Here is a 15,689-nt window from a genome sequence, read left to right as displayed (position 1 = left end):
GAGATATATTGCTGCCACTGTGAACAGAACGTTTAAATGCTGCTGAAAATCACTTGTCAACATCGCTATAGAGAGGAACCCTGGCATTTACTGCTATCTCAGCATTTTTCATCATCTTTCAAACACAGTATTTAAGATTTGCCCACAAAACATATCATCAAACTACTGAACAGAATCACATGATGCAGGTGATGATGTAATGCAATGTGCTGTACACGATGCTTGCAATAACAACAATCAACGTTATAGCTGTAACGCTAATGACTATGTTATCACCGACGTACTTTATATCACCATAATCATGACACAATAATTTCAGTCAACAGGTATCAGATTCATATTCTAGTCACAGCACTATTTTGAAAACCTTTCAATTATTTGTACAAAAGGAGTGCCCTACTTTTGTCCATGTAACGTTGGGTAACATAAATTCGGGATTTTTCCGATAATGGTTGACTGAAATCAATCTAGCAGAACAATAAACCATCCTTTTTTTCTATAATTCTGTCAGTATCATGTACTATCTTTGCACTAATCATATATATGGTAGATTTTGTCTCTAGTCGTGCTGACACCATAATATTTCAACTTGAAACTACCGTCCGCCGCACGCACAATGACAGTGTTGTCGGACAGGGGGGCACATTAATTCGGGAGAGAAGATTCGTCTTGAATATCTTACCGCTAATCACATTTTATACAGCAGCTATTCGTTCCATCCTTGGCTTGAGGAGAGTGCTATGGATATAGACGTGTCCAAGTAAAAAAAATACACGAAAAAACGGCCGTACCGCACACATCAGGCCAGTTCGGGAACAACCCGTGTGTTGAGTCGGTAGAACTTCACTCAAAGTCGGCCCATCGTCATCATCGGGCAACGTGTAACGTTACATTATTCATGGTAAGTTAGCTGGATGCCGTAGCAATGGTAATACTACTATGTCCATGTGTTCCTTGTTGTGTTAGGAGCAAACTTTGAGGAAAATATCTTCCTCAGTCCACTATCACACGCAGCATTTAGACAAAAAAGTGTTCCTCACAAACCTTTGTCGTCTGCTTGACAACAGGATTCTGGTTAACAATATGGCGGCGGGAAAATACACGTGCCGTAGGTTGTAGCAACAGAGAGGAGTTTTGATGATTGATCACACTTAGAATCCAGTTGCAGGTTAGCAAAAGAGATTGTAATAAGTTGTCTTGTAAATAATTGTGTTTAGCAGGCAGGAGATGTGACATTTGTCTTATAAACCAGCGAACAACCGTGCAGTGTGAGTCTCCCACGAAGCCCCCAGACTCTGTCAATAAGGGACGGAGAGGTTTTGACGTCGCCAACTTCTAATGCTTTTATCGAAGCTTTTCAGACAGTGTTCTGAATACGTTAGTCTGTCAAGTTTGCATTTCTAGCGGTATTACTGATGTTGCATCTAGCACATATCCCTAAATACCCCGTTTTCGAAAAATCCCGAATTTAAGTACCCCATGAATTTATGTTACCCAACGTTACATTTATTGATATGGAAAAAAAATCAATCTACTTGGAATTGAGTTAAGCCCAGTGAGCTTTTCAAAGAAAGAAAATTGACATGCAGGACCATGTATGGCCTTGACAGGATTTATGATGCATTACCTAGGGGGTCTTGACTGAGGAAAGGCTTCATGTCAGGATAGATTGCTTAGAAAGCCACCTGATACCCCTATAGGAAATCTTTGAACAGAAGCCATGTGTACTGCATTGGAGAACATCACATGGTAGCTTCTCAGTTTGCTTTAAAACTAGGAACAAACATAATTACGTATTTTCAATATAAGATGCATGTATGCTGACAGAGCACCTTTACTTCTAATATCACATTAAGACCAAGTGCCATAAGTGAATTACATGTATGTATGGTACTATCTTCACTAACGTCTTCATCCAATCCGATGGCACCTGAAGAATTGATGAAATGATTCAGACATAAGTTTAAGTAGGCAGTGTTTTCACCTATTGTTCCACACTATGGCCTACTTTTCGAACCACCATTTGTAAGGTGCATTGGTAGAAAATGAATTTCAAATGAAAATGTAAACAGACATCAAAAACAAGAAGAAAAAGCCTGTTTGCCTTTGAATAAATGGTTAGCTATATATACAGAACTATTCTATTAGTATACCCATGTGGTTATACAAAGATAGGGCATATCAAAATGGATTTATTGTTGTTTCATGAAGATAAAACCTCAGACATGTCAGGGAAAACCCAAGAGAGCAATCAGTACATATTTCCATGAATCACCTTCGTCCTTATAAATAGGCCACTCGATCACACGACTGACTGAATAATTCAAAAGCAAAGCACTAAAATTGATCTGACCCATTTTTTATCTTCAAGCATCGGGAAATGATTGTCTCATGATATGGGTCAAAGTGCACTTTCCATTACATGTGTATCATAATAAATGATTGTAAAATGACTAGAGTTAAGCATACCAAAAAAGGGTTCGTAAATTTAAAACTAAACAACACTGAGACTAAATTGACTGCAAGTAAAGGACTCAAATATACAACAGTAAGTTACTACATGTATTGAAGATGATAGAAATTTTATTTTCTACAGTAACCATTTGCTAATAAATAGCTTAAGCAAAGGAAGTTTTTAGTAATTCTAATATCAGAACATATTGATGATAATATGCTTGCCCCAAAGTGATATCAGCAAAACTATTAGTTCAATGCTAATCTAAGTCTATTATAACAAAGGGTATATGAACAGTTATGCAAATGGTTTTACTTCTTCTTGTATCCACTTGCATTGATGTGGACATACATGTATTTGTACCTACCAATCTATATTGGGAGGAGTTATATGGGTATAAGACACAATTAGGAAATCATCCATATGCTACATGGTTTGCATACTGATATACATTGTATTTGTGACTTAATAAAATAGATCAAGTACAATGTGCAACTTATGACAGGAATGATGGAGAAGCATAATAACTTAATTAAGAGGTTGTTCCACAAATAGCAAATGGGAGGGGGGCAAGATGGGAATTTCCAAAGACTTCTTTACCACTATAGATTGTCTTAGAAGTCTTAATTCTTCCGATTCTGATAGTGCTGTTTCTTGTGGTTCCTCCCACACAAATTGTTTTTGTCTGATATAGTTCAGATTGGGCTGCTATATCCTTTTAAAACTGTTAGCACACACAGCCGTTTGGCACACCATTCTCTATTGGTTACAGGGTTAGGCAGCAAAGAGGAGGTTATGAAGTTATATTTTCTTAAGCTAATCATACTCTTTATTTTACTATATGAAAATTCTCTTTTAACACAAACACGTTTGTATGTATGTACAGTGATACAACAGAATTTAAGTTTATGAATGGAAAACAAATGAAGTGTTAACAAAATGCATTCTTTTTGTCACTAGTCTGATCAATTGTTACGTGTTCGTCATACAACTCATTCCTTCTCCTGTTCACTGTTTGAGGAGGTGCTATTTGTCTCTTCTCCAAGGTTGTGAGAATATCTGCAGTCATCTCCATATTCACATTGACCCTACAAAATAGAGAAAAATGCTCATTTCAAATATTATATAGATAGTGCCTTCATGTAGTTTGAAATGGAGCATTGTACAGCCTAGAACCTAACCATTGTATAGCATAGAACCTACCTAAAGCTTTTAGTAGTTTGATATAAGTAGCCAGTAGTATTTCATTTTTGCCTTACATTGTACCTGTTACAATCGTTGTGCAATAAAATTTGACTTGACTTGACTTCAAATGCTTGATATATTAACTGGGATTCTGCAGGCATAACTGAACAAAGCAAAATCCTAGCTCAAGTCATGAAAACCACACCTTAAGCTATTTTCACATCTTATGAATGATCAAAGGAAGGGAGTAATGTTTGAATAGATCTACATGGACTGACTAAATAAATGAATATAAGGACATAGATCTTCTAGTACCTTTGCGCATGTAAGCCTCTATGTATACTAAATTCTACTGATGTACTACAGATCTAAATCTGGTGAGGAGAGTGTACATGTAATGTATGTTTGTGTGACTACTGATGTACTACGGATCTAAATCTGGTGAGGAGAGTGAACATGTAATGTATGCTTGTGTGACTACTGATGTACTATGGATCTAAATCTGGTGAGGACAGTATACATGTAATGTATGTTTGTGTGACTACTGATGTACTACAGATCTAAATCTGGTGAGGAGAGTGTACAATATGTTTGTGTGACTACTGATGTACTACGGATCTAAATCTGGTGAGGAGGTGTTCATGTAATGTATGTTTGTGTGACCACTGATGTACTACAGATCTAAATCTGGTGAGGAGAGTGTACAATATGTTTGTGTGACTACTGATGTACTACGGATCTAAATCTGGTGAGGAGGTGTTCATGTAATGTATGTTTGTGTGACTACTGATGTACTGGATCTAAATCTGGTGAGGAGAGTGTACATGTCATGTATGTTTGTGTGACTACTGATGTACTACAGATCTAAATCTGGTGAGGAGAGTGTACAATATGTTTGTGTGACTACTGATGTACTACGGATCTAAATCTGGTGAGGAGGTGTTCATGTAATGTATGTTTGTGTGACTACTGATGTACTGGATCTAAATCTGGTGAGGAGAGTGTACATGTCATGTATGTTTGTGTGACTACTGATGTACTACAGATCTAAATCTGGTGAGGAGAGTGTACATGTAATGTATGTTTGTGTGACTACTGATGTACTACAGATCTAAATCTGGTGAGGAGAGTATACATGTAATGTATGTTTGTGTGACTACTGATGTACTATGGATCTAAATCTGGTGAGGAGAGTGTACATGTAATGTATGTTTGTGTGACTACTGATGTACTATGGATCTAAATCTGGTGAGGAGAGTGTACATGTAATGCAGGCTTTTATCTAGGATTTATAGACAAGGGGTCCAAAAAGAAAGGGGTCTGGTAGGACTAGAAAAAGCAACAGTAACACTGTAAAGAAGTAACATGTGTATGTAATTACCAGGGAAACAGGGGGTCCCTTTGTGCGTTCAGCTGAAAAAGAGGGTGTCCACTTTCCATTTTTATTTTAGTATCATACGTCCAAAAGACGCATGGACGCATGCCTAGCTAAAAGCCTGATGTAATGTATGTTTGTGTGACTGACCTGTTTGAACCTCTTACAGGGGAACTGTTTCAGGTCCAACTGTTCCTGCTGTCGTTTACCCTGCAATCTTCTCCTCCTGTCTTCCTGAGCCTCCTCACTGTTCAGACACCACACAGAGATGGACGCATAAGTTATTTTTCCTTACAAGTTATGCACATACAAATCTGTGCAGCAATTCAATGACCTTTCAGTGCTGTTACTTTTGTGTTTACCCTGGCATTAATTGAAACCAAAGGCCTGCGGGAAAGTGTAATTTTCTCTCATGACCTGTAATTATATAAGATGTCTTAACTTTCACTGAAGGTCAGTGATTATAATGTTGGTTTTATCATACGTTCTATCTATGGAATCATCAGCCGATGTGAATGACATGACTGGGCACACAGCTCAGTACCACAGTCTATTGCGTCATTTAGACATAATAATAGTTTATTCAATTCAAAACAAATCGTACAAGAGCAGGGATTAGCTAACGCCTCCCTGAATTGTGTTCCGATTTTTACAAGCGTTCATTTTAAAACCAGTACAGTTTCACATAAAATATACCATTTACATTTACACATTCATATCAAAACCAAAACGGGCCAGCCGTGGATCAGGCATTTTCATTATAGAGTCTAATGGCACAGTACAGGAATGACTTGTTTAGTCGCTGAGTCCTGGCTGATGGCAGCGTGTAAGTGTTTCTGTAAGTGAGAGTCAAGTTCAGCAGTTATATATGTACCCACCCTCGTCCAGCCCTGGCCTTAGGCCCCCAGTTTGGCGGGTTCTCCTGAAACCTTTTCAGCCCTTTCTGTCGAGATGCAGGGTTGGCGTCTGCTCGGATAGTGAAGTTGGCCTCAATACTGCAACCCAAAAACAATTGTTGAAAAACTATATCATTGTTGAACCACACACACACACACACACACACACACACACACACACACACACACACACATACACACACACACACACACTGGAAGAACTCTCTCAAGCAAAATAAGATACTGTCTCTAATATTACTTTCCTGCTAATTTTAAAGGATAAGCTGGCCTGGGATATGTACACAAATTTTGTGTACATGTGAATCTACAGCAACTAATCTATGCAAACTCACCCTGGTTCTTTGCTCAGTATAGTAGAAGCTACGGCATCACTTGAAAGTCTGTTTGGGTTAACTGGATTCTGCTTAGCCTGAAAAATACATATTATATGCATAAAATTTCAATAACAGAACCACCGCTGTGAACAGTTTTATGTGGCCAATCTTTGTAAAACATACCTACAAAACTATGTATCAGGCCAGTAAGCAATTACAGAAAGTGTGATAGAACTTTCTTGTTACACAGTCGACTGGAGACAACTTCATCTGGAATCTACTTCGGGAATTCACAGCAAATGAATTGTGCTTTTTCTTGTCCATGGGTTTGTACATGGCTAACTGTGATGCAGGCAAATTTGCCTCGTATCTACATATTCCGGCCCCATCTTTTGATCCACTCACACCACTGCATTCCCCTGCTCTTTTTCGAAAGATGTGGTGGGTTCTTTTACATGCTCAAGGTGTGACTCTCTTCAAACACGGGACCTCCATTTAACGTCCTATCCGAGGGACGTCCCTAACCCTAGATGAGCTAGGTACTCATTTACACCTGAGTGAAGTGATGAAAGTCGTCTTAAGTGCCTTTCCCAAGGGCACAACGTCGGGGCGCAAGTTCGGACATGTCTCTGGGCACAACCTGGGATTAGACCCCAGGTCCCATTGTTTGACAGCCGCGCGCTCTACGCTTGCGCCACACAACGCCATAGGAATCTTCTTCAGGCTTTTTTCTGTCCTGAAGTACATGTACATATAACTGTGGTGCAGGCGGTTTGCCTCGTATCTACATATTCTGTTGTACACAGAAAACCACAAAAGTCTGTGCACAATATAGAAAGAGTGTTGCTCACCCAGCCCCTCATGATGTCCCAGATGACATGTGGAGGTGCATCTGTCTTGACAGCTGTCTTACAGGTGTGGGATAGGGACACCTGGTAACCTGCATGTAAGATGGCAGACCTGTGGGGAGGGGGACAAGTGTAAAATACATTATATAGCCTATAGGAGATTCTTTTTACACAACCAGGTAATCTCACCTGCTAACGTTTCGATGTCTATCAGACACCTTCTTCAGAGCTTCGGACTGGAGTACTGCTTCTTACTGCTATAAGCAGTACTCCAGTCAGAAGCTCTGAAGAAGGTGTCTGATAGACATCGAAACGTTAGCAGGTGAGATTACCTGGTTGTGTAAAAAGAATCTCCTATATCCTATATTCTACCAACCTAATGAAATTATTTTCGGAAACATTATATAGCCACAGACCCCATGTACACCCATGTATGACTTGAACTATTATGATGCAAAATTTCAAATTGAAAAAAAAAAGGTTAAACTGACCTGACAGCTAGCAGAGGTGGACAGTTGACTCGGACCACACTGGCCAGCTTGTCCAGGCAGTAGAACATCGGGCAGTCAGGCAACTCCTGGTCACAATTACATGAAGATTGCAGAACAGTATATTTATTTGAACCATGATAAGCTCAAATCGGCATGCAGGCCGCTTTTAATTGAGGTCATGAGGGAAGAGGTAAGGGTCAGATACAATATAGCAAAGATACACACTCAGTCATTTGAGTCCTAATAACTCACTCACTATCAACATATATCATTACATATTCATGGTACAACAATATACAATTGGTACAACATACAACATATAGTAGGGCGAAAGCTGGTTCATGGTCTGTGTCCGTTCGTTTTGTTCATTATATCACACATATATATGCCACTAAGGTTGTTGATACAGGGCAGACAAGATGGGAATCGGAGGAGAACTTCCTTGACTCCCAAAACCAAACTTGTGACCATAATGTGTGATAACGTATGTATTACTGGAGGTACATCTTTAATTACCAAGCTGGTCTGCAAATGGCTTCCTCTCAAGCAACTTTTTTTCTATAACATGCTGTTGTGAAAAATAGTAACAATCATGAATGCTAAGATAGAAATTAACATAGCGATCCAATGTAGTGACCAATCAGTGGTTCACAGTTGCCAAGTGTTCTTGTTTTTTTTAAGAGATAGCGATGGGCACTTAAAGGATTGAAGGCCACATTCACTTATGTCTCGGACCACACTGTCATAGGTGCACTTTCTCAGTGTACAAAGGTATCGAAGCTAGGCAGATATGAGAGGTAATGTGATTTGTAGTGTTGATGAAAGTTAGACATCCAGGTAGTAAGATACGCCAAAAATAGTTACTCAAACAACTGGATAAAATTTTGAAACAGTAAGACGTTTCAGACAGCATCCACTGTCTTTCGTCAGTGACTATTTGAAACTTTGAAACTTATTTGAAACTTTATTCATCAAGTGCAACTTTGCAGACGCTGTGTCTGAATTGTGTTGACTTTTTACAGGTTGTAACACATTTAAAAATTGATAGTGACAAATACTTCTTAAAATCGTAAAACACTTCTTAAAACGGTAATTTAAAACTCAGTTAACATTAGGAAATACAGGATTAGGACTAACGATAGGACTGAGAACACCAAGTTTTATACCAAAACTGATTTGTAGTGGTTAAAATTCCCTGGGACCCACGTACCTCTGACGCCACACTGAGCATGCCCACCATCCTCTGGGCGGTGTTGAACCTGTCTGCGGAGTTCTCCACGGAGCTCAGCAGCCTGTGGACAAACCCTGCATCATGGAGCGGCTCTGCCCAGATGGGACCTCCAATCTACAGCATACATAGTTTACAGACATATTCTAGTAAATGTGTCTTTTTTTAAACTTCATTTACATGTACAGGCTTGGTCAGAAAAATTGTGACTGTTACATCACTGATTCACTAGGATTTGAAGAATGTCAGGCTAGAGATTGTCATTGTTATAACAAGTCTTAGAGAAACATACACCTCAGAGAAAATACTGGAGATAGTTCACAGTGCATTTACAAACAGAACTTGAGTTTCGGTATGAACTATTCTCTGAGCAAGATGTAATGTGACATTTATATAATGTACATTTGCTATTGCTGTGCCATTATACAGTACCACTGAAGTCTACAACATTATCCAAGATACAATTCCATCATAATGTCTGTCACAATTCCATACACACAATTTGGTGTTCAATTCCAGGGGACCTGACTGTGAGAAGCAGTTCTAGACCTGCAGTTATGTGCTGACCTGATGTGTAGCGCTGCAGTGTTCACAGTTGGGTCCAACTGGAGGACCATTGCCTGGGTGGAACTTTACACTGACCAGGACATAGAAGTGATCATGAGGACACAACATCATTCAGATGTAGGCACAACATGTACATGCAGGACATGGATTTGCTTAATATCAACTCAGGTCACTGCGAAACCCTTGAAAATAAAATAACAGCAAACCTATACAGATTTACAGTAGTACTTAATCTAGTATAATGTAAATATATATCATATAATATAGATTGATATATAGTATACTGAATAGAATAAGCACTGTTGTTCTAAAGTATAGCAACTGTAGAATGACATAAACATAGTTAAACTTAAAGCAATACAACAACACTGAAATTCAGTGCAGCAGCAGCTATTGTACTTTCTGAAAATGTTTGATGATATCAAATAATCCTCCTTGACACAACCACTGACATGTTTAATGACAAATACAAGCACCACATGTATACCCATCTCTAGCAGTCAGTATGATTGAATAAATCATGTTTACCTGCGATTTTTCTCCACAATTCTGCCGATCCTCTGTATGTTGAAGGTGTCACAGCCAGAACAATGGTACACCATGGCTTGTTTACTACAAGAGGAACAGAAGACAGGGGACATTGTACTGCAAAACTGTTTATGTATTACACTTATCAATGAACAAGACTAGGGGTCCATCCCTGTGTGAGTGGATCAATCCTGTCAATCTGGTCTTTTTATGTAGCTACATGTAGCTTTTACTTATTGTTAACTGCAAATGCATTTACATTTGCTGTGGTTTTCTATTGCTGTAAGAGGGAAAAAAAGTTTTTCACAGTATTAGAAGTTCCTGGTTCAAACAATGCTGTAGTACAGTAGAATTAGTCGCAGTGTTATGATTTTGCGGTAAGAGGTAACTGCAAAAAGTGCGAAAATAAAAGCATGAACGTTTCAAGATTTCCAGTAGGTGATACAAACAAACAAACAAACAAACCTGGCAGATCTCTTGGCCTGTGCCTGGCTAGTGTAGACTCGCACGAACACACGGCAGTAGAAGTCTATGAACAGCGACAGCTGAGGCACGATGTAGCGATGGTAACGGTTGGCATGACGATCCAAACAGGACAGAACAATCCGCAGGGCCTACATAATAACGAGATAACATGGTCAATTGCATGATATTGAGACTCCTAAATTTAGATGAAAGATTTTAGACAACAATTGTAGTAGAAGCTGCTTTAACCATATTTTATGAAGAATTCTGTCCTGAGAAAAACAGGCATGGTGTCATCCAAAATATGTAGGATGTGACAGGGCTCAAAATCCATTTTAGAGAATAGGTGCACTGGTGCACAGAACCTAAAATGTTAAGGTGCACAGAAATGTTTCTGAGTGCACCACATACATTCAAGATAAATCAGATTGTATAAAGAAGCAAAATCTAATTAAAAACCGACTCTCTTCAGAGCTTGAATCTGAAATTGTATTTCTAACTTCAAAATTTTGAAGAGTATAAGGTTTTGTTACTATTTCTGGAACTTGAATGCCAAGACTATGTATATTAGTGTGCCTTTACATATTACTGTGCACAAATATCTAGGTGCAAAAAAGTACATTATGCAGCGAGGATTTGAAGCCCAGTGGGATGTGGGAACAATGGGAGTAAAGTTAATTTTCAAGCCTTTCCTTGAGATTGTGTATGAATCAATCCTACATCAAGTACAGTATTCTCCAAGATAAAGTTACAAAATGGGAAATGAGGATAAATTAAGATATCTCACCATTTCATGGCAGTACTTGGCTCTGAGTGACATGGAGCCGTACTTGGTCCAGCAGGTTTCTGAACCGTTACCACACATCACAGCGGCATCAGTACATGTAATACACAGTAAACCTGCAAGGAAATACAAAATATTATTTCAAAAGGAGTCTATATTATAACAGTATATGTGGTACAACATAATCTGACAGACATGTATCAACAATATGAACACAATACAATTTGACAACAGTCTACATACATGTACATGCAGTTACATGTATGAAAAGCAAGTCATGATTATGAAACACTTACAGTACCATTATTATAATGTCTTATTTTGTGGACAACAACATTTCTGAACAAAGGTATCATTGTGTCAAGAGATCCAATTTACATACTATAGCAACAAAAGTGAGAAAACACAATGATGATGAAAACATAAACTTGGACCAGTTGGGTTAAAAACATACATTTTATCATAGTTCCTATAATAGGAGCACACATGTGCAGTATCAACATGTCCTACCTCCATCCTTGACTGACTGAACAGCGCTGTCTAGAAAGGCTGATGGACTGCCGTACGGGTCAAGGTCGATAACATCGAACTTGACCTGCTTCCCACGATGTTCGTACATGAAGGCACTGGGGAGATAACAACATGTTGGGCTTTCATTTTCTGAATCTTTTGAACGTTTTTCTTCTAGACATGCTTTGTTGTGCAGTAAATATCATGTACTAATCCTGTATGTCTTTGTATCAGAAGGGAGAAGATTCAAGAATGTCGTCAAGCTCCCATAACGAACCTGGCATCTGCATGGTTAGCCACAACCAAGTCGTCCACGCCGTTGTGCGTGATGTTCTTCTGGATGGAGCTGACGGCTTCGCGTGACAAGTCATTGGCCACGATCTCCTTGATCCCCGGCACTTCCTTGGCGAACCTGATTGCACGAAGACCCGTCGCTGACAAGGCTTCCAGGATAGTAATACCATCCTGGAGAAGTAACAAGGCAAGAGTTATGAATCATTAAAACAATACGTAACATTTCTACTGTCTCCAATATGTATATAGCTAGGTGAAAAGGATCACAATCATACACTTCTTACATACGTTACAATGAATATAATTAGAGGTCAATGGCTTAGCATCAAATTTACTGTACAAGAGAACCTTAAGTTTTCCATAGGTCTACATGTAACATTAGGTTATAAGTTTTAAAAGGAGAATTGTTGGGGATATATATAGTTGTCATTTTTTTCTTAAGATCATAATAAGGTTGACTTTGTCTTTCTTTCTCTCTCAAATTATCTGTCCTATACTGGCTATAGCAGCATAGCTTCTTCCTATTTTCAAAATAAAAGTGCTTTTTATACCCTCTCTCTGTGCAATATTTGTATCATGTCTAACCAACAATGCTAACTTATCAATTACCTGACATTTGTTCCCTGCTTGTACGGTGTTGGTTCTGCCCTGGGTCACTGTTGGAGGGTTGTCCACTGCCGGTGTTTCTTTGTCCGACTGTTCCAAACCTATTCCACCCACTGTGGAGGTGTAACAGTTTGGTTAAATTTCTTTAATCTTGTGTCTTTTGGTTTGATCCAACATTGTTCCTACTTTGGCTATAGTTTTCCTTCCATCCCTAGTATGACTTTTCTATTTCTGCTCAGTTCATTTAAGAAAATTTTACATGGAAAACTGTAGTGAGCTCATTTGTCTCAAGATAAAGTAGTTCCTGTTAGTAAGAAGTTATCATTCATTATGACAAACTCACCTGATATTCCTTTCTTCTTAAGCTGTTCTTCAGCAAATAAGCTGATAACAGCAACACTGAAAGAACACACAAAGAAACATGTTAGAAATACATACATGTACTTTTGAAAATAGTTATTGCAGAATCTGACAACTAAAAAATGTAGCAAATATAGTAATGATACTGATAGGTGCAAGCGGATAATTATAACCATCATGATGAAATTCAAACTTGACTTACGTTAGGTCCCTGTTGAACTCCTGTACTGGATTGTAAAACACCTTGTTCTTGTTTGGAAACAGAATCTCAGCCTTCCCCTCTTTTACAATGGTATAGTCTGAAGGACTGACTGTGGTGTGTTCACTCTGGCCCGTACCATTGGAGTCTGAGGGAGGCTCAGTGCTAGTAGTAGTTCTTTGTGATATTTGCTCTGTTTTAGTAGCCATACTTCTCAACAACAAACTCCCTGGTATATTCCTGTTGTACAGTAACTTCTCGAGTCTTGGTTTGAGAAGACCTGCATGTAAACCACTGAGATGCTGTGAGAAAAGATTTCCTGACAATATCGTGATTGAAGGTTTAAACCTCGTCCACATGTGTAGACAGGAAATGACGTCTGGAAAAGAGAAAACAGGTAAATTTAGATATTTCACCCCTATTTTTGTTTGAACATAAGAGGAAGACTGAAGAAGAAACGTCTAGTATGTGAGGTGCAGGGACAATTTCAACATCAATAGCTTTTAATACATGTGTTGAACATCAACGTACGGTTTAATATGCTCCATATAGATTTTTCTATTCGTCTTTTACCCATAATCAACAAGATTGCCTATCAACAGAGGATTGTATAGAATACGGGAGTTTTAGAGGACTAAGATCTCCAGGTTACGCAAAAATTCGATTGCGATTTATATTTCCATAGCGTTACACATGCTGTAGCAGGCCAGCTGACGCATGACGCAAATTTGCTTTCGCACGGGTCGGAACATAACAATAGTGCCAGAAGAGTGTTCACTAAAGGAGACATTAAAGTAGTCTTCAGATAAAATATGTCACGGATAGCAACGTACCTGCGCGATATGTTCGTATCTCAGAAGAAGAGTCTTTCCGCGATTAAAATCCCATGCGCGCAGCCATCTTGTTTTGCTATTGACTGACGTGCATGTACACATCGCTAGAGGGCGCGACTGAGTGGTGTACCGTCAGATCAGCGGTGAGATGACTAGAGCGAAAGGAGACTTCACTTTGTTAGACTAGATATCATCAGCCAAAAATCACAAGACCAACGTTATAATTATAATAATAATAATAATATCAGGTGTATTTGCAGCCAGTGCCACAGGCAGGTACCCAATGTGTAGGGCCCCTACACATTAGTAATGAGGCTGTTTAACGTGTTCGAGGCACCTCCTCGAGCACGGGACCCCCGTTTTACGTCCCTCCCGGAAGACGATTTCGTGGAAAGCTTCGTGAGGCTACAGCAATCCGGACGTCCTTGGTTGGTCTCCCATCCAAGCACTGTCCGGACCGCGCGTTGCTTAACTTCCGAGATCGAGGGATCGGGTGTATCCAACGCGCCACGCGGCCGTAGCTAATATTAATACTAGTAACAAGTTATCATAGAACATTGAGCCGAAGGCTTGAAATAGACATGTTCATATGATGTTTTTCATGATTTGATGGGGAGTAGATCCGATCACCATAGCTGACTGAGTCGGCGTCAGAACTGTGTTCTATAATCTACATGTTTGTATCATGACAATAAAACGTTACAGAGGCGATGAAAGAAAACGCCAGAATAGCATGGATTCCATGGAACTGTATCACGATTCATTTGCCAAGCGGTTTTATTTGCTGTTGTAAGATAGTATAAGGCAGGAATGACCTGGAGAGTACGTACAGTATGTCTAACTGTTGCAGGATCCTAGGAATAGAATCCTAGGTGGTCAAAGTTTGTGCCCTTCATCTGGGATATGCATATATATATAAGGACTCATAAAAGTATTATCTCCCGATCTGTGCCAGAAGGTTTGAAGTGCAGCCGCCCAAGATCCCATAGAAGGAAAGGATATAGCCTTCACCATTAAATCAGGACCCCTATCGCTCCACGTTACCTCGCTCGCGAAGGGGCCCCTCATTAAATCAGGACCCCTATCGCTCCACGTTACCTCGCTCGTGAAGGGGACTCTCATTAAATCAGGACCCCTATCGCTCCACGTTACCTCGCTCACGAAGGGGCCCTGATAATCACCGCCGCCAGACATGGTTCTGGTGACGTCACAACCAAAACAGATTCAGCCAATCAGAGGGGTCTGCTTCCCCTCATCGAAAGCAAACGCGCAAAGAACGCTGGGGAGCTATCAACCAATCAGGTTACGTGTTACATCGTTGCTTTGGTTACCCAAAACAAATGGCAGCCGATAGTTTTGCTTCAGCTGTGGAAGACTTGTTTCCGGGATTAGAGCGGCTTCGTCAGCATCAGCAGTCCACCCCACAGACACTGCTTGATGGCAGGGACGTATTCCTAGGTGTAAGGACAGGCAGAGGGAAGAGCTTCTGTTATATGGGCTTCCCAGCGGCAGCGAAAGCCGAGCAAGCCCACCGACCTTGTCCGCGACTTCCGTCTGAAGAGTTCGTTAGTCCGCTCATTGCCAAATAAGGCCAGCTCATTAATTATTCATGAGTAAGAGTCGGCGACGTCACCAGAATCATGTCTGGCGGTGGTGATTATCAGGGCCCCTTCGCGAGCGAGGTAACGTGGAGCGATAGGGGTCCTGATTTAAGGAGGGTGGCCTCCACC

General features: G+C 39.8%; 1 protein-coding gene across 1 annotated transcript; it reads right to left on the bottom strand.

The window, feature by feature from the left end:
- Positions 1 to 2,565: 2,565 nt before the first annotated feature.
- Positions 2,566 to 14,090, bottom strand: LOC136439724 (tRNA (guanine(26)-N(2))-dimethyltransferase-like). Its single transcript, XM_066435276.1, has 17 exons — positions 13,960 to 14,090; positions 13,130 to 13,505; positions 12,911 to 12,966; positions 12,571 to 12,680; positions 11,945 to 12,132; positions 11,668 to 11,783; positions 11,161 to 11,273; positions 10,374 to 10,522; positions 9,909 to 9,992; positions 9,381 to 9,450; positions 8,796 to 8,930; positions 7,586 to 7,671; positions 7,098 to 7,206; positions 6,265 to 6,341; positions 5,894 to 6,010; positions 5,166 to 5,262; positions 2,566 to 3,543 (listed from the first exon to the last, which is right to left on the bottom strand). The coding sequence occupies exons 2-17, from the start codon at positions 13,483 to 13,485 to the stop codon at positions 3,448 to 3,450; spliced, it is 1,959 nt and encodes a 652-aa protein (XP_066291373.1). The 5' UTR covers positions 13,486 to 13,505; positions 13,960 to 14,090; the 3' UTR covers positions 2,566 to 3,447.
- Positions 14,091 to 15,689: the final 1,599 nt, after the last annotated feature.

The sequence above is a fragment of the Branchiostoma lanceolatum genome, chromosome 8 (assembly GCF_035083965.1).
Source record: "Branchiostoma lanceolatum isolate klBraLanc5 chromosome 8, klBraLanc5.hap2, whole genome shotgun sequence".
NCBI lineage: Eukaryota > Metazoa > Chordata > Leptocardii > Amphioxiformes > Branchiostomatidae > Branchiostoma > Branchiostoma lanceolatum.
This window is presented reverse-complemented; position numbering and strand designations above follow the sequence as displayed.

Excerpts from the sequence above, each read along its gene's own strand:
- LOC136439724 (XM_066435276.1), bottom strand. The coding sequence starts at position 13,485 with ATGTGGACGAGGTTTAAACCTTCAATCACGATATTGTCAGGAAATCTT. Across the intron at positions 11,784-11,944 it reads GCTAACCATGCAGATGCCAG|TGCCTTCATGTACGAACATC; the intron begins GTTCGTTATGGG and ends TTATCTCCCCAG. Across the intron at positions 6,011-6,264 it reads ATACTGAGCAAAGAACCAGG|TATTGAGGCCAACTTCACTA; the intron begins GTGAGTTTGCAT and ends TTTGGGTTGCAG.